Source organism: Tetrao urogallus (assembly GCF_951394365.1).
Source record: "Tetrao urogallus genome assembly, chromosome: 25".
Taxonomy (NCBI): Eukaryota; Metazoa; Chordata; class Aves; order Galliformes; family Phasianidae; genus Tetrao; species Tetrao urogallus.
In genome coordinates this window covers 2,978,454-3,000,497 of record NC_136838.1, presented here as the reverse complement: position 1 = coordinate 3,000,497, position 22,044 = coordinate 2,978,454, and the positions used below count along the sequence as shown (strand labels likewise).

Sequence of the window (22,044 nt, the reverse complement as noted above, 5' to 3'; positions counted from 1 at the left end):
CTGCAGCCCCCAGCCCGACCGCGGCGCATCCCACATCATGGGGATGGGGTTGTCCTGGTGTGTGCAGGGGGGACTCAGTCATGTGGAGTGGGTCAGGGCTACCTGTGGTGGCTCCAGCTCTCTCCCCTCCTTGGCTGCCATCCGATGGTTCATTCAGCTGGTGGAGATGGTGATGGGAAATGCAGAGTGGGATGGAGCCGGTCATAGCAGCAAGCCTGCAGCCTGCCAGGAGGAGGAGGAAGAAGAGGAGGTGGGTGGCCATGTGAAGGCTGAGCTTGCACAGCACTGCCCACACCTTGGTTGCAGCAGGTGCATGCATCCCTCCTGAGGAGCTGAGCGGAACTGTGCTGTGCTGAGATGTGCTGTGCAATTCTGAGCTGTGCTGAGGTGTGCTGTGCCATTCTGTGCCATGTTGTGCCATTCTGAGCTGTGCCAATTCTGAGCTGTGCTGTGCCATCCAGCGCTGTGCCATTCCCACCTGTGCTGAGCTGAGCTGTGCCATTCTGTGCCATGTTGTGCCAATTCTGAGCTGTGCTGTGCCATCCTGCGCTGTGCCATTCCCACCTGTGCTGAGCTGTGCTGTGCCATTCTGTGCCATGTTGTGCCATTCTGAGCTGTGCTGTGCAATTCTGAGCTGTGCTGTGCCATCCAGCGCTGTGCCATTCCCACCTGTGCTGAGCTGAGCTGTGCCATTCTGTGCCATGTTGTGCCAATTCTGAGCTGTGCTGTGCCATCCTACGCTGTGCCATTCCCACCTGTGCTGAGCTGTGCTGTGCCATTCTGTGCCATGTTGTGCCATTCTGAGCTGTGCTGTGCCAATTCTGAGCTGTGCTGTGCCATCCTGCACTGTGCCATTCCCACCTGTGCTGAGCTGTGCCGTGCCATTCTGTGCCATCTTGTGCCATTCTGAGCTGTGCTGTGCCAATTCTGAGCTCTGCTGGGCCATTCTGAGCTGTGCTGTGCCATCCTGCACTGTGCCATTCCCACCTGTGCTGAGCTGTGCCGTGCCATTCTCTGCCATGTTGTGCCATTCTGCACTGAGCCGTGCCATTCTGAGCTGTGCTGAGGTGTGCTGTGCCATTCTGTGCCATGTTGTGCCATTCTGAGCTGTGCTGTGCCAATTCTGAGCTGTGCTGTGCCATTCTATGCCATGCTGTGCCATACTGTGCCAAGCTGAGCTGTGTCATGCCGAGCTGTGCCATGCCATTCTGTGCTGAACCGTGCCATTCTGAGCCGTGCTGAGCTGTGCTGTGCCATGTGGAGCCACGCTGGCCTGAACCATGCCATTCTGAGCTGAGCCAGCATCATTCTGAGCTCAACCACGCCATTCTGAGCCACTCAGAGCTGTGCTGTGCCTTTTGGAGCTGTGCAAAGCTGTGTCAGGCCGTGCCATGCCATTCTGAGCCATGGTAAGCTGTGCCGTGCCATTCTGAGCCATGCAATGCCATTCCATGCCATGCCTCAGGGCAGGGAGGTGAGGAGAGGGGTTGTGAATTGTGAAATGAAGACCCACGTGAGGCCCTGGGGGCCACCAGCACCACAGGGGACTGTGTGTGTGGGCACTGTGGTCCCTTTGCCTCTCTCCCCATGCTGACCCCGGCACACAGCGGATATTTCATCTTATTTGACTATAAATCAGTTTGTTGAAGCCTAGACATTTCAAATCAAGGCTCTGGTGCCTGAGCTTGGAGCAATTAAAGGTAACGTTTTCCCAAGCAGAGCAAAGCAGCCAAGCGCATCCGGCATGGCGGAGATGCGGGGGGAGACTAAAGAGGAAATAAAAACAACAACAACAACAAATAAACTTTATTAAGGCTTAAAAAAAAAACAACAACCTGAGACGGCGGATGGACTGAGCTGCTCTCCTCCCCACCGCCTCCTCCTGTCCTGCTGGGACCTGCAGGTTTGTGTCGTAGGGCTGCTTGCTCAGGGCTGGGGCGGCTCTGTTTTTGTAGGTTGCTGCTAAACATTGTGTTTACATCCCCCCCAAAGGAGTGTTGTGGGGTGGCCTCGTGATGGCTGGGCTGTGCTTTGTTGTGGGTAGGGTTGGCACCTGGAGCAGGGAACAGAGGTGTTATTGTAGGGATGCTGCTTGGAGCTGGGGTTGACCGTGGGTTTGGTTTTGTAAGGTGCCCCTTCAGCTCTGAGGCTCTGTGTGCTGGTTGCCATGGGGTCCCATGGCCAAAGGCAGATCCCATCCCCAGGTTGTCACCATGGCCACTGCACTTCTTCCATGCTCACGGGGCCACTGCGCTGGGGGCAGTGGGGAGCAGGAGGGGATACAGGCAGGGAGCTATAGGGGGGCACAAGTGGGAGTTGTGTGACTTTAGGGTCAAGGGGATTAAGGAGGGGTGAGGACTTTGGGGACAAGTGGGACAGTTGAAGGGACAGGAAGAAGCAGAGGGGTCGCGGCCCTTTGGGAGTAAAGGAGACAGAAGGGGATACGTGGGATGTGTGTGCCTTTAGGTACAAGGGGGGGGGACGTGCCTTGGGGGGAGCTTAATGCCTGCGCAGGGGACACATGTATGGGACAAGGGATGAGGGACACTGCGCTGCTGTGGGGTGGAGGCACTGGGGGGGGTTCAGCCTCAGCACCCCACAGTGGAACCCACCCCATCCCCTCCGTGGGGTTTATTTTCGGCTCGAAACGAGACGCCTCCTAAATAGGACAACGTCCTTAATATGCAGATGGGACATATTTAATATGCAAATTGAGACAGCTCTGGCCGGCCGCCAGCGCTGGGTGTCGGTGGCACCTCACGTGCACCCAAAGGTGGGTGACAGAACTGGAGGGGGGGGGGGGGGGATGACGTCCATCCTTCTGGGGTGATGGGGTCTCAATGACCACAAGGTCTCAGAGCAGGGCAGGCAGCGGGTGGGGGGTGCTGGGGGGGGGTGGGGGGGGAAGGGGGCTATAGACAGCAGCTGTAAGCAGAGCCGGTAACTGGAGAGCAATCGCAGGGGGGGTGAAGAGGAGGCGGGGGGGGGGACAGCTGAGCCGACAGGGACGTGGCCGCGGAAGCATCGAAAGGTAAATGGCCGTGGTGGTGTCACCCCTCACCCCCCCCTCCTTGATGTCCCGCTGATGGTGTGGGGGGAGATATCCTCTTGGCACCCACTCGGAGGCTCTGAACGCCCGGGGGGTGTTGTTTGCTGGGGGGGGGGGGAGGCTGGGGGGGGTGGTGTGTGGTGCCAGGTGGCGGTGGTGACATTTGCTCCATCCGCGCCGCAGGGACAGCTGCTTCCTGCCTCTGCCACCCGAACCCACCGGCCAGCAAGCAAAGCATTGGCAGGACGGAAACCTGTGGGGGTGACCCCCCCCCTTTTCCTTTCCCCCCCCCCCCCCCCCCCCCATTTGGGGCCAGTGGCCCTCATGGCTGCATGGCAGCAGCAGCTGGGCTGCACTGTAGGCACTCCAGGCACTGCACCCCATCCCCGTTTTGACCCTAAAATGCAATCTGATGGGCACTGCGTCGCTCAGTGCATCACCGAGGGGGGGGGAGGGGGGAGACCCTGTGCCCCCCACCCTCTCCGTGCAGGTTTGCACATTGTCAGCATTTCCTTATGCCGCCGCTTGGAAGGGGTCTCATTAACATATCTAATTGCCGTCTCTCTATAGTGATTTGTGCTGATTGCTTATTGGCATTAGTTACTTTGTAAAGAAAATTACCCTAAACATCAAATAAAACCCAGCGTTAGCCATATGGAAAGGGACGCCTTGGAGACATTGAGATGACACCCCACATCCCCCCCCCCCCCTCCCCCAATATGCTTTGGGGTAATTAACCCACCGCAGTGCCACCGCCATGGGGAACCCCATATCCCAATTCTGGGATCTCCCCCACCCCCAATGTAACGCATTGTGGTGGTGGCACCCTTGGAGAGGGGACGCTCTGGGTTGTGTTGGGAGGGTGGGGGGTGGAGGGGGGGTCACAACAACCCAGAGTCAAAGCGGTTCCAGTTGGTGACAGCTGCAACGATGCCGGCTCCGGTTACGGTGACATCAGCTCTACCTTCCCACCTGGCGTGGGGGGCTCGGGCCCCGTCCCATGGGGGTCCCATGGGGATGGGGGGGGGGGGGAGGGATAGGGGGGAAGGACAGAGTGACAGCTGAGCGGCTCTCGGGCTCCAGACATGCACCCAATGCTGCCGGAGCTTCCAGGGGGACCCTTTCGCAGCGGTGGGGACAGCGGTGGCAGCGGAGCTGAGGTGGGCAGAGCGGGGGGCGCGGGGTGACCTGGTGCTGTGGTGAGGGGTTCACATTCCTGGGAGGGAAGCACTCACCCCCCTCACACACGCATCCCAAACCAAGGGGTTGAAGGGATGCAGTCGGTGTTGTCCCTAAAGGGATGGCTGTGGGGGCATGGAGTCGCCTCCAGGGTGGGGGCAAAGCTACAGAGCTAACCCTCCCCTTTCCCCCCCCCCTCCATGCCTGGGGTGATGGTGGAGGGGGTGGAGAAGGATGGGGTGAGCATCAGCCCCCCCCGAGGCTGTGGGTGCGGATGGGTGGTGCCTGGCACTGAGCTTGCTATCAAATGGGGAAACTGAGGCACAGCACAGGGACAGCTCACCCACAGTAATGCAGCACCTCCAGGTCACAGCCGTCCCCATTCCCCATCTCCCAACTCCATCCCAAAGCTTCTACCGGGGACCCCAACCCCACTCCAATGTCGGGGGCACCCCCTCTCACTGCCTCAGTTTCCCCGCAGCTCCCTACAGCCGTCCCCGCTCCTCTCCCCCTTCTCCTCCTCCTCCTCCATCAATGGGGCCCTGTTCTCCGCTGTGCCCCCCGCTCGCCGCCAGCCCCCTCCTCCCCGGCCCCTCTCAGCCATTGCCTTTTCTTCACCCTCACAATCGGAGGCATTTATGCAGCCGGAGGCTCGGGTTACCCCGACTGTGCTGGGCACCCGCTCACTGTCACCGCTGAGCGCCGGGGGACGGTGACACCGGAGCCCCCCAGCTGGGTTACAGTCACTGGGATCAATGGCATGGAGCTTCTGAGGGTCCCTGCACCCCAAATCCCACTGGGAGAGTGGCTGCGTGGCAACTGGAGGCTATGGGCAGTGCTGGAGGGGTGGGGGGAGATTCTCAGGTGGCTGATAGGGGTTGAGCCCTATCCGTGGGTGATGTCCCCTGCTAAATCCTCTGGTCACAAAACTCCATGGGGATGTCATGATTTGGAGATGTGCCCCGTTGTGAGATTTTTTTGAGTGGGGGGGGGGGAGAGGGGAATTGGGAATTGCTTTGGGAACAGCCTCCTGCAGTGACCAAAAGTCTCTGGGGGGCACAAAGGCACTGGGGAGGTTGCAGGCTGAGGCTGCAGGAGAGGTCCCCAGTGGCTCCTAAAGCTGCAGGTAAATGGAGAACTCTCCTGGGGGGGTCACAGAGGGGGTCCACCATTCAGCACAGGGGGTGAAAGCTTCCAACAGCCACCCTGGGGGGAGATGGCTTTAATGATTGCAATTCAATTCTTAATGGCTTAAAAAAAAAATTAAAAAATCACCCAGGAACCCAAACACTGAAAAATTTAATATAGATAATTTCCAGGCTGGCTCCCACGGGATGGGGTCCTGTCCTGTTGGTGATGGGGTGAGGGCACAATGCAGCTGCCGTTGGGGACGTGGGAGAGCTGTGGCTCAGAGAGCCCACAGTGTCACCGTCTGCTGTCTCTGAGAGCTGTGACATCGTGGTCGGGTCCTCTGTGGTCGGCTCCGTTGGGTCGGGTGTCCCCAGAGCTAAGCAGGATGGAGGCAGTGCCAGCTCTCAGCCGGGATGTGACACTGCCCAGAGTCATGGGTTGCTGGTTCTTATCCAGTGGCTCTGTCACCATGGAGGGGATTGGGATGGGGACTGGGTCAGGTCTCAGCACTGGAACGGCTGCGGTGCCTGTGTCCCTTGTCCCCCCACAGTGTCACCCTCCCTCACTCCCTGCAGAGGAGGGCGACGGATCGATGGCACTCGCATCCCCACTCGCTGCCCTCGCCAGATTGAGAATCAATTAAATCGCCTCCTGTTAATTACCCAGCCCCGCTCCACGCCGTGTCACCCACAGGCACACAGCGGGGATGGCACCGGTGCCTGAAACAGTGGGGGTTGGTGACAATGCTGACAGCAGGGCTGTGCTGTTGGGGGGGGGGGGGGGGGTATGTGGGGCTGATTCCCACACCACCACTTTCCCGTTGATTATCCAAAATGGTATGATTGCATTTTGGACAGGGAGAAGGCAAGTGGCAGCTGCAGGGCTGCAATGGGGGATCTTCCATTCTGTGGGATGGCTGTGCTCCTCTGTCTGCATGTCCCCACGTCCCCATCTCCATGTCCCTGCAGCCATCCTGCAGCCAGGAGCCCAGCTTGCACCCAGTTTGTACCCAGTAGCTCCAATGCAGAGCGGTGCAGGCGCTGGGAACGGCTGGAGGAGGGCGTAGGAGCTGCTTTTCCCAGCATATTTGGAATTCTTCAGCTGGGGAAGGACTCACTTCCCCCATCTCCCAGACACACCCCTGGTCTCACACCGCTGGCTGCTGGCTCTGGCCCAGCCCCAGCATCTCAGACCATCACCCTTCACATCAGGGTTCCCCCCAGGACCCCCAGCCTCAACGAGGCACCCCGTGAGCACCGGCAATGGCTTTGGGGTGCAGGTAGGAGCATAGAAGGGAGGAAGGTGCTGCCCCGTCCCACCTCTTCCTTATCCGCAGGTGCTGTGGGTGCCTGCCTGCACCAGGGGAGACAATGTGGCCCCCCCTCGTCCTGCTGCTCCTGCTCACAGCGGAGAGGACGGCTCACAGCACCTTCCCCGAGGAGCCCAGCCCCATCGCCGTGGCAAACGAGGACTGTGAGTGCCTGGGGAAGGGGCCAGGGGAGCACAGATTGGCGCAGAGAGGGGACGGGGCTGGGAGGCTTGGGGTGCAATGTGAGTTGGGGCTTGACTGGACATGGAGCTGTGTGTGATGCTGTGTCCGTGTCCCCCTCCTGGTGTCCCCAGATGTGAAGCACTACGCTGTGTTTGTGGGCCATGGCAGCAGCCGGCCGGGCGGCCCTGAGGGTGGTGGCACTGAACGCCTCAACATCCAACGTATCCTCAAGGTCAACAGGACCCTCTTCGTTGGAGACAGGTGTGAAACATGTGGTCCTCAACCTCTGCGCCCCAAACATATCTATGGGCCACATCGTTTGGGAAGGACCCTGCTTCCTGCCCCGGGGGCCCTCCTGGCACCTAAAAGTGTTCCCCAGCCTTTGAGTTTGGACACCCCAATCCCATAGCAGGGTGCCATTGGACACCCCAATTCTATATGCTGGGGGTCTCTGGGCTGGCTGTGCCCCGGAGGTGCTCATTGCCCACCCCACTCCATCCCCATGGGGCAGATGGGCTGGGCACACAACCCCACACTGCAGGGCACATCTCTGAGGTGTCCTCAGGCACCCATGAGGTGGTGACATCCATGTCCTCCCCACAGGGACAACGTCTACCGTGTGAGCCTGGAGCCCACTGCTGGCAGTGAGATGCGCTATCACCGGGTAAGGGCAGACCCCCAGGCTCTTGTGGGGCACTGGGGGGGGGTCTGTCCTGGCCCCATGTTGGATTTTCTGCCCCCACAGAAGCTGACTTGGAGGTCGAACCAACACGACATCAGCATCTGCCGGATGAAGGGGAAACACGAGGTATGGGGGGGGGGTCCATACATGCTCTGTGAGCCCCCCTCACCCTCCTGCATCCCACGTCACGTGTCACCGTCCCCCAGTGTCACCCTGTGCCTCTCGGCTCCCTGCCAACGCTTGTGTCAACTGTGATTTATTGGACGCTGGTATAATTGGGTTTGTAATTAATTATTTCTGGCCCGTTGATCAGAACAGACACATCTCATAATCTGCGAGAAATCCAATTTCCAGGTCCCGTCCGTGTCCCCTGGGGCTGCCCCCCCCACCCCCCAGCCCAGCCTCTTGTGGTGATGGGGGCAGAGGAGACCAACCCCCCCCCCCCCTTTCCCTGGGGCGGTTTGTGGGGCTGGTGCTGGGGAGTGGATGCAGAGGCTCACGGCCCCTTCTTACTGGCACAGGCAGAGTGCCGAAACTTCATCAAGGTGATGCTGGTACGGAACCAGAACCTGCTCTTCGTGTGTGGCACCAACGCCTTCAACCCCATCTGTGCCAACTACAGTGTGAGTCCCCTGCTGCTGGGATGGGGCTGGCTGGTGTCAACAGGGACAGGAGCTCTGAGAAGGAGAGCATTCCCCATTCCCCTTTGGGGGTTTCCTGCTCCCCAGGAGGGTGATGCCACCATCCAGACCCTGCGTTCTGGCATGGCACCCCCTGGCCATACTGACAGCCCTGTGTTGCCCTCTGCAGATGGACACTCTGGAGCCCGTTGGGGACAATATCAGCGGCATGGCACGCTGTCCCTACGACCCCAAGCACGCCAACGTGGCACTGTTCACAGGTCAGTGCTGTCACAGTGGGGACCACCGGTTGGGCACTGCTTCTCCCGGTGCTCTCTGTGTGCTGTCTCCATCCACATCCCCGTGCTTGTGTCTCCCGTGCAGGGGGGATGCTCTTCACAGCCACAGTGACAGATTTCCTGGCCATCGACGCCGTCATCTATCGCAGCCTGGGTGACAGCCCGACCCTGCGCACAGTTAAACACGACTCCAAGTGGTTCAAAGGTGCTCCCAGCGTGGTGTGCGTGGCACCGCTCCCTGTCCCCTTCTGCTCTGTCCTGGGGTAGCCCTGACCCCGTTGTTGTCCCTGCAGAGCCCTACTTTGTGCACGCGGTGGAGTGGAGGAGCCACGTCTACTTCTTCTTCCGGGAGATCGCTATGGAGTTCAACTACCTGGAGAAGGTTGGAGAGGTCCCTGCGGTGACCCGAGCCTAGGGGGACCCTTGGGGTGGGGGCTGTGCCTTTGTCCCCTGCTGGGTGGTGACGGGCATCCCTTGCAGGTGGTGGTATCCCGAGTGGCTCGGGTGTGCAAGAACGACATGGGGGGGTCACAGAGGGTGCTGGAGAAGCAGTGGACATCCTTCCTCAAGGCTCGGCTCAACTGCTCCGTGCCGGGTGATTCACACTTCTACTTCAACGTCATCCATGCTGTGACGGATATCCTGGAGCTCAACGGGCGCCCCGTGGTGCTCGCCGTCTTCTCTACGCCCACCAACAGGTTGGCCCCACAGAACCGAGCTGAGGTGTGCCCAGTAGGGTTGGGAATGTGGGTGTGGGTTGTGGTGTTCATCCCACACTGCGTCTCCCCAGCATCCCCGGCTCGGCTGTGTGTGCCTTTGACATGACCCAAGTGGCTGCTGTCTTCGAGGGGCGTTTCAGAGAGCAGAAATCGCCAGAGTCCATCTGGACAGCCGTACCTGAGGACATGGTGCCAAAGCCCCGGTGAGAGAATGACCCATAGGGACAGCAGGGATGGTGGCAGGGGAAAGCCGGGTGGGTGGCTGCAGGAAGGGGGTTGGGGATGGAGGTGGGGAGGCGGGTAGGGATGGAAGTGACCAAGGCTGGTGGTAGGGATCAGAATGCGAGTATTGGAGGAGTTGGGAGGGACCTTCGGATGTCCTCCAGTGGGAATGGGGATGTCAGGAAGTGGCACGGGGATAGAGATTGGAATGGTGACACCAGAGCCAGTATCAGCAGTGCTGGAGACAAGACTGGGACAGAAATGGGACGGGGCTCAGCCACGCCGTGGCAGTGCTGAGCTTTGCCATGCTGTGGTGTCAGACCCGGGTGCTGTGCGGCCCCGGGGATGCGCTACAACTCCTCCAGCACCTTCCCCGATGAGATCCTCACCTTTGTGAAGACGCATCCTCTGATGGATGAAGCGGTGCCGTCCCTGGGCAACGCGCCCTGGATTGTCCGCACCATGAGTCGGTGAGTTTGGGGGTAGGACGGAGCCTGGAGAGGCTGCAGAGGGGCCCCCAGCACGAAGCAGTGCAGGAGATTGGCTGCTTTTGGGATGCACGTGTGTATGTGCATGCACAGCCCGCTCGCAGCTGTGGCCATCCGTGTGCATGGCTTGCACTGCTGTGCCTCAGCACGTCGCTGCCTCCAGCACTGCCCCTGCATGGGAGAGCGCCATGAGACCTGATAAATGTCATAAACTTTGCAGCTGAGATTGTCTCATCCTAATTAAATCTGTCTTAATTGCTGTTTAATGGGGAATTAATCAAGCTGCGCTCTCGGACCACAGCCTTCAGCCAGCAGGACAGCATGCAGGGCTGGAGATGGGGCTGTGGGGATGGGGACAGGGACACAGGGATGGGGACTGGCATATGGAGCAAGGGCTGGGGATCAGCTGGGGTTCTGCAGGGGGACCAGGGCTGGATCCCAGGACTGGGAACTACTAGCTGCAACTAGAAGGGAATCCAGGCAGGATCTTAAGTGGGCTCTGGAATGGGTTTGACTGCATCATGATTGGGATCCATGCCCAGTCTGCCTGGGATCTGAACTAGTTTCCATGTAGGATCTTTGCTTTCCCCTGCATTCTGTGCTCGTCCACGTCCTGGGGTTCAGCTCCCAGCCTCCTGAGAACACTGCTGGCCCCAACACCCTGCTCTGCTCACGCTATGCAGGTACCAGCTCCGCAAGATTGTGGTGGACAACGCGGCAGGACCATGGGGCAACCACACCGTGGTCTTCCTGGGCTCCAGCACAGGCACCATCCTCAAGTTCCTCATCCATCCTAATGCCACCAGCAGCCCGGCGCCTGCACCCCCTGGCAGCCAAAGCGTCTTCCTGGAGGAGTTTGAGACCTACCAGCCTGGGAGGTGGGCTGGGGTGGGGAGAGAGGGGTGAGCGGGTGGGTGGGTGGGTGGGTGAGTAGGGGATGGGTGGGTGGGTGGATGGATGGATGGATGGATGGATGGATGGATGGATGGATGGACGGATGGACGGATGGACAGATGGATGGATGGATGGGTGGATGGATGGACGGATGGATGGACGGACGGACGGACGGACAGATGGATGGATGGATGGATGGATGGATGGATGGATGGATGGATGTGTGGTTGGACGGATGGACGGATGGAAGGAAGGAGTAGATCAGAAAGATGCAAGGTTAGATGCGTGGTGGGATCAATGGGTTGGATGTGTGAATGAGACAGGGGCAATGGATGAGCCCCCTTCTCTGGACCAGCCCGCAGCAGGGCAGGTGGGGACAGGAGCTGGGGCCGCACTGAGCTCTGCCCCCATCCCCAGATGTGGCCGAGACACAGTGGATGAGCGGAGACTCCTGGGCCTGGAGCTGGACAAGGCAGCTGGGTCCCTGCTGCTGGCCTTCCCCCCCTGTGTGGCCAGGGTGCCCGTGGCTCGCTGCCAGCAGCACTCAGGCTGCATGAAGTGAGTGCCGAGAGGGCAGGGCTTGCGGGAGGGATTGTGAAAGGAGAGAGGGTTTACCATGAATTTGCTCTACGCTGGAGTTGAGCTGTGAATGTTTTGGCATGGCCAGGAGCACCGATGGGGAAAACTGAGGCACGGTGCTGGGCCAGGGTCCCTTTTGAGGGCTGGGGGTTTTCTGACCTCTCTGCTCCCTACCAGGAGCTGCCTTGGGAGCCGGGACCCATACTGTGGCTGGACACCTGAGGGCTCCTGTGTCTTCCTGGAGCCCAGCCCCAGGTAATGTTGGCTGGGCTGGGTGGACTCTCTGGGGGCGACATCGGGGTCTTGGGGTCTCCCCCAGACCTTTGAACTTTGAGCCACATCAGTTCCTCACCACCAAGCCCCAACAAACTCATCACCAGCTACAGCAGGTTGGGAGGCTGTCGGAGGCCAGCTGACCCTTTCTTTTTTGCATTCCCCCACAGGACATCTTTCGAGCAGGACATCTCTGGTGGCAGCACATCGCATCTGGGCGAGTGCGAGGGTGAGTGTGGGACAGGGATGGCACACGGGGACGTGTGGCACAGCACAGCTGGCCCCTGAGCCCCCTTACCCTCACCCAGGGCTGGTGACAGAGAGCTTCGTGGACGAGCCGGACGGGCTGGTATCGGTGAACCTGCTGGTCATCTCCTCGGTGGCCGCCTTCGTCATCGGCGCCGTTATCTCCGGCTTCAGCGTGTGTTGGTTCATCGGCCACCGGGATCGCAAGGAGCTGGCGAGGCGCAAGGACAAGGAGACCATCCTGGCACACAGCGAGTCGGTGGTGAGCGTCAGCCGGTTGGGAGAGCGGCGAGCGCGTGGCGGGCAGCCCGGAGCGCTGCTGGCCCCGCTGATGCCCAACGGCTGGCCCAAGGAGCTGGGCAAGGCGAGCCAACACGACCTGGACTCGGGCGTCCTGCCTACACCGGAGCAAACCCCGCTGCAGCAGAAGCGTTGCGCCGGTGCCCTCCAGAACTGCACCTGGGAGCAGAGTCACAACATCATCAACGCCGCGCTGCGGGACCCTGGTGCCAGCGGCACGCGGCTGCACGCCGGCGCCGGCCGCTCCGCCCGCGGCATTCCCCTCTCCTGCCACGCCATCCTGGTGGATCAGGAGCTGGAGGCCGAACTCAGCGACTCCTCGGGTGACGGGCACTGGGGACGGGATCACCACGAGGGTCCCCGCACCCGACAGCACCCCCCTGCCGGTGCCCGCCGTCCTCCCCGCAGCTCCTATGGCGACTTTGGGGGCACCCCGCGCCCCAGCCCTGACCGTCGGCGCGTGGTTTCGGCGCCTGGTGGGGAAGGGGGGGACTTTGTGGAGGGGCCGCCGTGGCGCCCTGAGCAGCTGAACTTCAATGCCAACAACGGCACCCAACGCCCCGGTGCCCACCTCAAGAGGAACCACACATTTAACAGCGGCGAAGCGCCGGCAGGTGGCTATGGGCAGCACGGCACGGCACCACGGGCACCCGGTGCGGGACCCCCCCGGGCACTCACGGACCTGCACCACCTCCTGCGCTATGGCATGGAGCGGACTCCCTCGGGCAAATAGAAGCTCGCTGCCAGGCTCCTGCACTCAGGCGCTGCCACCGTGGACGTTTTCCTCCGCCGTGCCGTGGCACGGTGCCCCAGCTCTGCGGGGATGGGGCTGAGATGCTGCATGGGGGATTGGCAGCCCCTGGGTTTCCATGGGAAGGGTTTGAGGTTTTTCCTTCCTGCCCCCGGAGCTGCACAGAGTCCCTGCTGTCCCCGGCTGGCACGGGGCAGTGCCCCATGCTCCGGCTGCTTTGCACAGGCTCTGAGTGTCTGTCTGCCCGGTCCCTACCCCAGGCTGGTCCCAGGGACTGCTGCGCCTTGGGCGGGACTCCCTGGGAGGCAGCAGGATGGACACACAGACATGGGCACAGCTGGCGCAGAGCAAAGCAGTGCCCTTTGCCCAGAGCCCCTCAGTCCCATCGGCTGTGCCTCGGCATCTTTAGGTGCGTGCCAGCACCCTGGAAACACCCAGCCAGGACAGCACCCAGCAGAAGATGCCATCAGGTTGCATCGTCTGCCAAGGACTGGGCAAAACCTCCACTACCCTCACCTGGTACCAGCGGTGAGCTGTCATCTGTCCCCTTACACCTCCTCTCCCACCAAGATCCCAGCATTCCACTCCCCTCTCCTTGAAAGCACAGCTGGGCACTGGGATGCAGGAGGCTGGGGGATCCCATCAGACCCACTCTCTGCTGGCAAAGGGTGCCCTTACGGTGCCACCCAGTTGCAGGTGGCACGAGGGACAGTAGGGCTCTGCAGGACCGCAGGGCTGGGTGCAGGGATGTGGGCGCTGCAGGTGCTCTGCCCCCTGACTGCAGGGTGGAGGGCAATTGGTCCCATGCTGTAAATAGGGTGCCGGGGCACCGCGGGCACCCCATCGCCCCGGGGCCGTTCATGCATGCGACAGCGGTAACGTCTCTGTATAACCCCGGAGCCCCGCAATAAACTTCTGTTTACAAGAGGTGAATTCCTCCCCACCGCTGCCTCTGATGCTGTGCCATGAGGAAAGGCAAAGCGGTCCCTGCTTCAGCAGAGCCTGTGGGGCACAGAGGTGGGGGGACAGCAGGCTGGAGGAGGCTGTGAGGCAGGGGAGCATGTGGGGCTTTGTGCTGTGCCAGCATGCAGAGCCCCACTGCGTGCACATATCTGTGCACTCACGCCTTCATTTGGGCTCCCCTGCAGCCTCGTGGAAGGGGAGAGCTCAGTGCTGTGCCACCCTTGCACCCAGAGCCTCAGTGTGGGGCCATGGGGATGAGGAGCGCCCAGCCCCTGCCGTGGGTGCTGGCACTTCCTTGAGCTGCAGTGATTGCGAAGGCGATGGTTTCCCAATCGAGCGGACGTGAGGCCAAACCAGCAGCGTGGTGACGAAGGAGGAAGGACCGTCCTCAGGGAGCTGAGTTGGCTGCAAGAGGAGGTGAGGAGGGGGCTGGGGGCCCCTGGGCCAGAATGAGGAGGGAGATATAGGGGCTGCAGCCCATCCGCCGCCCAGGGGGGGCACGCAGGGGTGGTGGTGGGAACAGCGCAGGGCACAACGCCTGGGGTGACATTAAGCTGCCTGCCCACAGCACCAGCACTATGGCAGTGCTGGGTCACATCCTGCCACCACCACCTCCTCTGCTGCTGCTGCTGCTACTGCCATACAGCCGTGCTGCACCATGCCACCCACAGCCCAACGCCACGCACTTCATCTGCACGGATCCCACTCTCAGCACTTTCCCCTCCGGACTTCCCCCTACCACCGTGGCCATCTCAGTGGAGTTCACTGCTGTGACCACCATATCCCCCAATGCGCTGGCCGGGCTGCCCCATCTGCAGGAGCTGCACCTCTCCTCCAACCGCCTGGCTGTGCTTCCAGAGGCCCTGCTGCAACCCGTACCCACCCTGCGCATCCTCGACCTGACCGACAACCTCCTGCCCGACCTCCCTGCTGGCATTTTCCATCACTCCATCCACCTGCGGCACCTGGTGCTGCAAGGGAACCTCCTGCAGGCACTGCAGCCAGCCTGGTTCGTGCACCTGACCCAGCTGCATTGGCTCAACCTGGCAGGCAATGCTCTGCTCGAGGTGCCCCCCGCTGCCCTCCGCCCGCTGCGCTCCCTGCGCAGCCTGGACCTGGCACACAATTGCCTGCATCACCTCCATGCTGATACATTCAGGGGGTTGCAGACGCTCGAGCGGCTCGACCTGGAAGGCAACCAGCTCCGTGCACTGTCACCAACCCTCTTCATGCCCACCCCTGCTCTGCGCCTGCTCTTCCTGCAGAGCAACACCCTGCAGGTGCTGCCCGATGGCATTTTCTCCCCACTGCTCCATCTCCGTGTCCTCGACCTGGCACACAACCATCTGCAGGCTCTGCAGCTGCCCCCACGCTCCCCTGGTCCCCCGCTGTCCCTCGACATCTCAGGGAACCCTTGGGTCTGTGAGTGCTCATTGCTGGCACTGCTGCAGGATGCAGCCCCGCAGCTCACTGCTGCCCATGACACACGCTGTGCCAGCCCTGCACAGCACCGGGGGCAGGAGGTGGCTGCTGTGAGCCAGGCTGGCTGTGACCACGGAGGGAACAAACAGAGTCCCCTGGATCACTAAGGAAGGGGTTCAGCACCGTGTCCCCACCCCTCCAACCCTCCCAGGGAAACTGAGGCAATGAGAACAGGGCTGTCCCCATCCCAGTGATTCCCATCCCTATCCCAGTGATTCCCATCCCCATCCAACCCCCTCCATCCCAAAGCCTCCCAGCCTCACCCCGCCTGGTTCACACCATCCCCTGTCCCATCTCTCTGTCCCCATCCTTACAAAAACCAGCATTAAATGGATTCTCCTCGTTCTGCTGTGCTGCCAACTGCGTTGTCCTGTGAAGTTCATGAATGAAAGGCGGTGATGGCTGCCATGTCCTCTGGCCAAGTCCATCCCATCCCCTCCATGTTCCGTGCCCCCTGCCTGCTCCCATCCAGGCCAGCCCGATCCCCTGGGGTGACCCTCCTGGACAACACAACGTCCCCAAGTTCCCCACCATCTCCCCCAGGTGACACTGAGCCCTGGGGACAGACAGAGGGGTCACGGGGTGCTGTCACGGGGAGGCGTGACATAAAGACACTGCATGGGGACACTCGGTGTAGGGTCACTCGCTATGGGGACCATTGACACGTGGACACACACAGCAAAGGGACACTCAATATGGGGACAAACGGGGAGGAGTGCCGGCGGGGGGGGACACCAGCAAGGCACAGGGCCACCTGTTGTGGGACATCCTGCTCGGGGACACCTGGAAGGGGACTCCTGGCACGGGGTTACTGGGTAGGGGGACAACGGCCGGGAGTCCCCTCTTGGCCGCATCCCCTCAACCCTCCCAAAGTCCCGCCCCTCCCTCCCGATTGGCCGCGGAGCGCCCCACCCCTTCGCTGATTGGCTCCCGCCTCGCTATGAACGCGACGCTGGGAGTGGACGAGGAGGGGGGTTACGATCGCGACCGGGAATCTCGATCGTGACCGGAGGTGGCGATATCCCACCCCCCCCCCCCCCTCCCCGCAGTGAGTACGACGCTGGGGTTTTGCAACAGCAGGAGAGTGGGACGGGGGGGGCCGGGGGTCCGAGGATGGGGGCGGCGGGGGCACCGCGATGTCCCATGGGACCCCTAAGAGTCCCCGGCGGGGACACCTCCCCCCCCACTCCCTCCAACGCCCCCTAGAGGACGGAGGGAGTCCTGCACCCCCCAACCCCCTCCCCAAGGACCCCCTTCCGCAGGGATCCAGCCCCTCTTCCATCCCTCGAGACCCAACCCCACTGCGTCCTGGTGGGGTGGGAGGTGAGCCTCAGCACGGAACCCCATCCAATCCCCCATCCACCCCCTTAAAATCCCCATCCCCTGCGGTTCAGTGGCCTCCCGGTGCTTTCCACTCGTGCCATGAGTTTGCGGTGCTCGGCACCACGTGTCCTTTCTCTCTCCACCGCAGCGATGTCAGCCAACAACGCGGCACCAGCACGAAAAGAGCTGCAGGTAGGGCCATGGGGAGGGTCCATGGGCTGGGGGCACTGTGGGATCCCACCTCACTGTTCCCCATTGCCACCCTACAGCAGAGCGCGGTGGGGCGGGTGGCCAGCCCTGCCCCTGGTGAGCTCCGCCTGCGGCATCGTGTCCAGTGCCTACAGCTCCACCAAGAAGAGCCACCCCTACGTCCGTTCTGTGTGTGATGCTGCTGAGAAGGGGGTGAGGACTCTGACAGCAGCGGCGGTCAGTGGAGCACAGCCCATCCTCACCAAGTTGGAGCCACAGCGTGAGTGGGGCACCCCACAAGTCTGGGGATGGGGAGTGTTATGGGGTTCCACATCTGAAATTTTTTTGGGGGTGGGCTTTTAGTATCCACTGCTAATGAATACGCGTGCAGAGGGCTGGATAAGCTGGAGGAGAAGCTGCCCATCTTGCAGCAGCCCACTGAGAAGGTAATGTCCCTATAGGGCAGGCCAGCCTTGGGTGCACTGCTGGGACAAACTGCTCCGTTCTGTGCCCTCCAGGTGGTGGCAGGGACCAGAGAGTTGGTGTTGTGCACAGTGATGGGTGTGCGGGAAGCAGTGAGCGGTGCTGTGGGAATGGCCTATGGGGCCGTGCAGGGCAGAGTGCAGAGGACACAGAGGATGCTGAGCTGCAGCGTCGACACCGTTGTGGGCACCCGTCTGGGTCAGCTGCTGGCAAACAGGACGGAGACAGTGCTGGAGAAGTCAGAGGAGCTGGTGGAGCATTACCTGCCTGGGATGGACGAGGGGCCGGGTGAGTGCCCACCGCCCTGTGCTGAGCCATCTCCCTCTTTTTATGGGGTGTAACCCCCTGTTGGGACTGAACCCCATCCCCAGGGCTCAGCGCTGCTCTGGTACCGTGGGCTCTGGGTGCCACGATAGGAGGTGGGCACTGAAAGTCCCCACCTGCAGAGCAGCCTTCAGCCCTCTGCCAGGGCAGCGCTGAGCCTCGCAGAGCCACCGTAACCCAGAGGATGTTCCCTGCATGGGGAAACATGTAGAGCAGCAGTGGGTGAACTCTCACCTGGAAAGCAGAGAGCAAATATAGCCCTGTGTGCCACCAGCCTGCATGAGCTGAGTATTTATAGCTCAGCACAGGGCAGCGGTGGGCAGAGCTGGCACTGTGTCACCGCAGAGGTGACCGCAGGGGCAGAGGGGACACCTCCAATGACTGGGAGCCAAACACCCTGCGCTGTGACACGGAGCTCAGGGCACATCCTTGGGGATGCTCTGCACCCTGTGCAGCTCTCACCATCACCCTACAGCAGATGGCACCGAGGTGACCTCAAGGGAGCAGCGGCGGAGGCGGCAGAGCTGCATGGTGCGCGTGGGCTCACTTTCAGCCAAGCTGAAGCACCGCGCGCTGCGACGGTCCCTGGGTGAGCTGCAGTGGGCCCAGCACAGTGCACAGCAAGCCCTCAGCAGCCTGCACCGCATCATCGAGCTGGTAAGGCTGCAGCCATCCCTACATCCCCACCTGGATCACAGCAGTGCACTCCTGGTGTTTTCCATCCGTTAGATCCAGCAGGGCCGGCACGGCGTGGACGGCTCGTTGCACAGCGCCCGGCAGCATCTGCACCGCATGTGGCTGGAGTGGAGCCTGCAGGATGATGCACCCATGGAGGACAAGCAAGTAGGGGAGGGCCGCTCCTCAGCAGGGTGTAAGGCAATGGGGTCGGGGCTGTGCCCCAGCAGCGCTGCCTTCTTGCTGCTTTCCAGGTGGAGATGAGGACCATGGCCATGCTGCGAGGGCTCCTGAAGCAGCTGCAGGCTGCCTGCGCCCATCTCCCCATCCGAGGGCTGCCGAGCGGCGTGCAGGACACGGTGGGGCACGTGAGGCACGGCGTGGAAGGGTTGCACAGCTCCCTGTCCCGTGCTTGTTCCTTCCACGACCTGTCTGGCATGGTGCTGGAGCAGAGCAGGCAGCGCGTGCTGCAAGCGCAGCTGAGCATCGATGAGCTCCTGGAGTACGTGGGGCAGCACGCAGCCCTGCCATGGATTGTGGGACCCTTTGCTCCCGTCCTCGTGGAATATCCGGAGGATTGTCCCATCGAGATGGCCAAGTGGAATGGCTGTGACTGTGTGGGACACGGGGTGAGCACTGTGCACGGTGGCTGCGCAGAAGGAAGCCAACCCCAGTGGGGTCAGCAGCAGGATGGATTCAATCGCCCGGTGTGGGACCTGTGATGCAAGGAAAGGGGGTGGTGGCGCGTGAGAAACACCCGTCTCACCCTGAGCCAAGATGGCATCACGATTCCTTATCTTAGCATCTTTCGGAGCACGTGAAAAAGAGAAAAACAAACCAAACGATCCCAACCCATCGCTCTGTGCCTCTCATTGAGTTGGGGGAGGGAAGGGGGACGAGTAGAGCCGGGCTTGGCTCCATCCGGGTGCGGAGGTGGCCGAGTGTCCCCGGGCTGTGCCCCGCCGTCGGGTGGCAGCGGACTTCGGCCTCGTTATCACCGTCTCCGCTTCCCATGGAGCGCGCGGAGCTGTGCGGGCATCCTCACGTCGGGGGGCAGCGAGGGGGGGGTGGGGAGCGTCTGACAGCCGTGGGGAGGGGGGGGACGGGAGGCGTGGAACTGCCTGCTCCGCTGGGGAAGATCTACGCCGTCGGTCGCTGCTCTCGGGCCGCCCCCGGTAGGGTGGGACGCGGTCACATGCGCACGGGGCGGGACCTGGGGCCATAAAAGCGAAGGGGGGGAGCGGCTTCGAAAGGAGCGTCGCGAGTAGCGCTGAGCTGGTGAGTGGGGCGGGGGGGGTTGTGGGGGTGTCCCGGTCCGAGTCCGGAGCTGCTGTGTGTCCCCCCTGTCCCCGCATCCCCTCCGGGAAACAGCCGCCACCGCTCCGTGCTGGGGGTGGGCCGGGATCGCACCGCCCCGTCGTGGTGGGAGCTTCGGAGGGAGCTGGGCCCCCCCTGTCCTGGGGTGTGCGAGTCTGGGATTCCGTCCGGGGGAAAGGAGGGGAAAAGGAGGGGACCGCCGGGGTCGGGGGGCAACGTGGGGTTCCCTCTTCCGGGGTTTTCATTCCCCCCTTCCACCCCCACTGTGCAGATTTTTGGGGGTGCTGCCCTCCTGCTCTGCCCCGCCATGGCCGCTAGTGAGGATGGCACAGCGCAGCCCAAAGCTGAGGAGCAGCAGCAGGTCAGTGGGGCCGGGGGAGTCCGCCTGCATGGCGATGGGGGCGGTGGGCACCGGGGAGGGACAGTGACCCACTCCATCAGTGACCCCATTCCCATCCACGAGGGCTGCGTTTTGCTCTCACTGTTCCCCATTGTCACGCACAGAGCATCGGGACGCGGGTGGCCAGCCTGCCCCTGGTGAGCTCCGCCTGCGGCATCGTGTCCAGTGCCTACAGCTCCACCAAGGAGAGCCACCCCTACGTCCGTTCTGTGTGTGATGCTGCTGAGAAGGGGGTGAGGACTCTGACAGCAGTGGCGGTCAGTGGGGCGCAGCCCATCCTCACCAAGTTGGAGCCACAGCGTGAGTGGGGCACCCCACAAGTCTGGGGATGGGGAGTGTTATGGGGTTCCACATCTGATTTTTTGTTTTTTGGGGTGGGGGCTTTTAGTATCCACTGCTAATGAATACGCGTGCAGAGGGCTGGATAAGCTGGAGGAGAAGCTGCCCATCTTGCAGCAGCCCACTGAGAAGGTAACGTGGGGTGCGTGGTGCGTCGGGATCTGCCCCAGTGCTGCCTACCAGGGCTTTGTCGTTCTCACCAGCTCATCTCAGACACCAAGCAGCTGGTGACGTCCACAGTGACGGGGGCCAGGGATGTCCTGACCTCCACTGTGGCCGGAGCCAAGGATGCAGTGAGCAGCCGTGTGACAGGAGTGATGGATATGACCAAAGGAGCCGTGCAGGGCAGCGTGGAACTGACCAAGTCGGCGGTGAGCAGCGGTGTCACCACCGTGATGGGCTCCACTGTGGGCCAGATGGTGGCCAGTGGGGTGGGCTCCATGCTGGAGAAGTCTGAGGAGCTGGTGGACCACTACCTGCCTATGACAGATGAGGAGCTGGGTGAGGATCTGATCCAATATGTGGCAGATGGAGCCCGCACTGGCTCTGTGTGGAGGTCAGTGGTGGGGCAGGGGCTCAGTTGATGGATTCCTTTCCTCTAGCCAAGCTTGCCACAGCTGTGGAGGGCTTTGAACCGGAGCAGCAGAAGAAGCAGCAGAGCTACTTTGTACGCCTGGGCTCTCTGTCAGCCAAACTGCAGCACCGTGCCCTCCAGCACTCCCTGGGCAAGCTGCAGAGCGCCCGCTCCAGCAGCCAGGATGTGCTGGGCCAGCTCCAGCGTGCCCTCGACCTGGTAGCACCATCCCCATCCCCACCCCCACCGCTGGGCTGGGATCAGCCACCCACCCACTGCTTTGTCCCCGCTGCAGGTGGAGCAACTCAAGCAAGGCGTGGACCAGAAGCTGCAGGGAGGGCAGGAGAAGCTGCAGCAGCTGTGGTTGGAGTGGAGCACCAAGCAGCCCAGTGGCGGCAAGGAGTTGGTGCCACCAGCAGTAAGCAGAGGGCAGGAGGGTCCCAATGCTGCCCCGGTTTCCCTTCCGTGCTCACCCCACTTTTTGTCCCCACACAGACAGTGGAATCAGGTGTGCTGGCCCTGCTGCAGGGCTTGGCTCAGCAGCTGCACAGCACCTGCCAGCCCTTGGTGTGCAGCCTGCAGGGCCTCCCTGCTGGCATCCAGGACACGGCAGCACAGGTCAGACACAACGTGGAGGAGCTCCGTGCCAACCTGACTTCAGCCACCTCCCTGCAGGAGCTGACAGGCAGTGCAGTGACACGGGCACGTGCCCACGCTACCAAAGCCCGTGAGCTGATGGATGAGCTGGTGGAGCACGTGGCGCACAACACCCCCCTGTCCTGGCTGGTGGGGCCCTTTGCTCCTTCCGTGCAGCAGGGGCAGAGTGTGCAGGGGGAATAGCAGCCCCTGGGGGGAGGATGGAAGTGTTTCCAAGCTGAAATCAAAGCTCCTACTAACCTGCCCAAGTACCCATTAACTTCCCTCCCTGCCCATCCTGGGTTTCCCCTTGGCCAGAGCAGTGCCAGCAACGTGCCTTAGCTTCCCTCAGTGCCTTTGGATGCTCCAGCCCTTGTTGGCCAGCTCTCCATCTTCTCCAGCCTCCACTTGTCAC

At 61.8% G+C, this 22,044-nt stretch overlaps 4 protein-coding genes across 4 annotated transcripts; all 4 read left to right on the top strand.

Moving 5' to 3' along the window:
- Positions 1-6,729: 6,729 nt before the first annotated feature.
- Positions 6,730-12,906, top strand: SEMA6B (semaphorin 6B; the record flags this gene model as incomplete). Its single annotated transcript, XM_079546635.1, has 16 exons — positions 6,730-6,832; positions 6,983-7,112; positions 7,455-7,515; positions 7,597-7,659; positions 8,055-8,156; positions 8,344-8,434; positions 8,538-8,657; positions 8,746-8,834; positions 8,933-9,150; positions 9,243-9,374; positions 9,714-9,863; positions 10,565-10,759; positions 11,193-11,333; positions 11,532-11,609; positions 11,798-11,856; positions 11,936-12,906. The coding sequence occupies 16 exons, from the start codon at positions 6,730-6,732 to the stop codon at positions 12,904-12,906; spliced, it is 2,703 nt and encodes a 900-aa protein (XP_079402761.1).
- Positions 12,907-14,465: 1,559 nt separating this feature from the next.
- Positions 14,466-15,476, top strand: LRG1 (leucine rich alpha-2-glycoprotein 1; the record flags this gene model as incomplete). The annotated part of the gene is made up of 1 exon (XM_079546761.1): positions 14,466-15,476. The coding sequence occupies one exon, from the start codon at positions 14,466-14,468 to the stop codon at positions 15,474-15,476; it is 1,011 nt and encodes a 336-aa protein (XP_079402887.1).
- A 1,366-nt stretch (positions 15,477-16,842) lies between these two features.
- Positions 16,843-19,085, top strand: LOC306955463 (perilipin-3-like; the record flags this gene model as incomplete). The annotated part of the gene is given in 8 exon segments (XM_079546760.1): positions 16,843-16,884; positions 16,962-16,988; positions 16,990-17,161; positions 17,245-17,327; positions 17,400-17,652; positions 18,164-18,345; positions 18,418-18,531; positions 18,618-19,085. Coding segments are annotated over 8 exon segments (1,341 nt in total).
- A 902-nt stretch (positions 19,086-19,987) lies between these two features.
- On the top strand, positions 19,988-22,005 carry LOC306955358 (perilipin-3-like; the record flags this gene model as incomplete). The annotated part of the gene is made up of 7 exons (XM_079546630.1): positions 19,988-20,041; positions 20,185-20,380; positions 20,469-20,551; positions 20,623-20,920; positions 21,022-21,212; positions 21,289-21,411; positions 21,489-22,005. The coding sequence occupies 7 exons, from the start codon at positions 19,988-19,990 to the stop codon at positions 21,831-21,833; spliced, it is 1,290 nt and encodes a 429-aa protein (XP_079402756.1). The 3' UTR covers positions 21,834-22,005.
- Positions 22,006-22,044: the final 39 nt, after the last annotated feature.